The sequence below is a fragment of the Emiliania huxleyi genome (genome assembly GCF_000372725.1).
Source record: "Emiliania huxleyi CCMP1516 unplaced genomic scaffold EMIHUscaffold_8761, whole genome shotgun sequence".
Taxonomy (NCBI): domain Eukaryota; phylum Haptophyta; order Isochrysidales; family Noelaerhabdaceae; genus Emiliania; species Emiliania huxleyi.
In genome coordinates, this window is record NW_005195465.1 from 1 (window position 1) to 1,230 (window position 1,230).

Sequence of the window (1,230 nt, forward strand, 5' to 3'; positions counted from 1 at the left end):
AACTGGGATTGGCTGGTGGTCATAAAATCGCCCTTCCCAGTGCTGTTTGGAATGGACGACTTGTAGTTCTTCACCCACCCCGCGAGGGCTTCAGCGGACGGCTCGGGGGGAAAGTTCAGCATCAGCGCGCGCGGGTTAGGATCATTGTCGCCCGCCACAATCTTTCTCTTCCCGAAGACTGATTTGCCTGAAGTCCCGTTGTTTGCCGTGCCGCCATACGGAAGAGGTCCCTCCCCCGGCTTGAGGGGAACGGAGCCGGGCGCGCTCGAGATTTGATGCTTCTTGAACTCGGCTAGGGTCTCCTTGGACCAGATCGGCGCGGGCATGTGGCCGGGGCAAGTGGCCGGAGAAGAAGGAAACGAAATGCCCAAGATGCCCAAGTGAGGAGGGTGTTCTGTGGGATCTGTGGGACGTCGCGCCTTGTAACGTCCCGGCCAGTGTCGAGTCGAAGAAAATGCGGGCGTGAATTCTTTTCTTGCGCCTGTCCCGTGCCTAAAAGAAAGAAATAAAGAAAACAGACAACCCAAGGGAGGGAGGGGTCTAGTGTCGTGCGCGGCGCGAAATTAATTCTTTTCTTCGCGATGTCCAATTCTTCGCGCCGCCGCTCGCGCCGCCTCGCCTCCGCCACCGCCGCGCCCTCGCCAGACGCGCCGCCGCCCGCCCGCCTGCTCGACCTCCCCAGGGACCTCCTCGTGCGCGTCGTCTCTCGCTGCGACCCCGTCGACATTGCTCGCGCCGCGGCCGTCTCGCTGCTCTTCCACGCCTCGCTCGCGGAGGACGGCATCCACTTGTGGGCGCAAGAGCGCGGCTTCGAGCTGCCGGCGCCGCCAGCGGGCGAGGGCTGTGCCGTGCGGTGGCTGTGCTTTGCCGCGCTCCTGCGCGAGGCCAACCCGCCGGCGAGGGCGGCTGCGGGCGAGTATCACAGCCTCTTCATCGACGGCAAGGGGCGGCTGTCGTCGTGCGGCAACGCGCCGTTCGACCTTCCAGGACTGCTCGGGCACGGCGAGGGCGTGACGCGGCTCAACGCGCCGACCCTCCTCCCCTCTCCTCTCCGTGCTGTGAGCGTGTCGGCTGCAGAGTGCCACAGCCTCGCCCTCACCGCCAATGGCGCTGTCTAGAGCTGGGGCTGGGGGGAGCAAGGCCAGTTGGGCCACGGCGACCAGCAGCGCCAGCTGCTGCCGAAGAAGGTCGAGGCCTTCGCGGGTCAGCTCGTCGTCGCTGTGTCGGCTG

The 1,230-nt window shown here is 65.4% G+C and overlaps 1 protein-coding gene across 1 annotated transcript; it reads right to left on the bottom strand.

Annotated features, from left to right (window-relative positions):
- Positions 1-74: 74 nt before the first annotated feature.
- EMIHUDRAFT_259173 (hypothetical protein) lies at positions 75-326 on the bottom strand (the record flags this gene model as incomplete). The annotated part of the gene is made up of 1 exon (XM_005758226.1): positions 75-326. A coding segment is annotated over one exon (252 nt), but the record flags the coding sequence as incomplete, so codon positions are not given.
- Between the last annotated feature and the right edge of the window lie 904 nt (positions 327-1,230).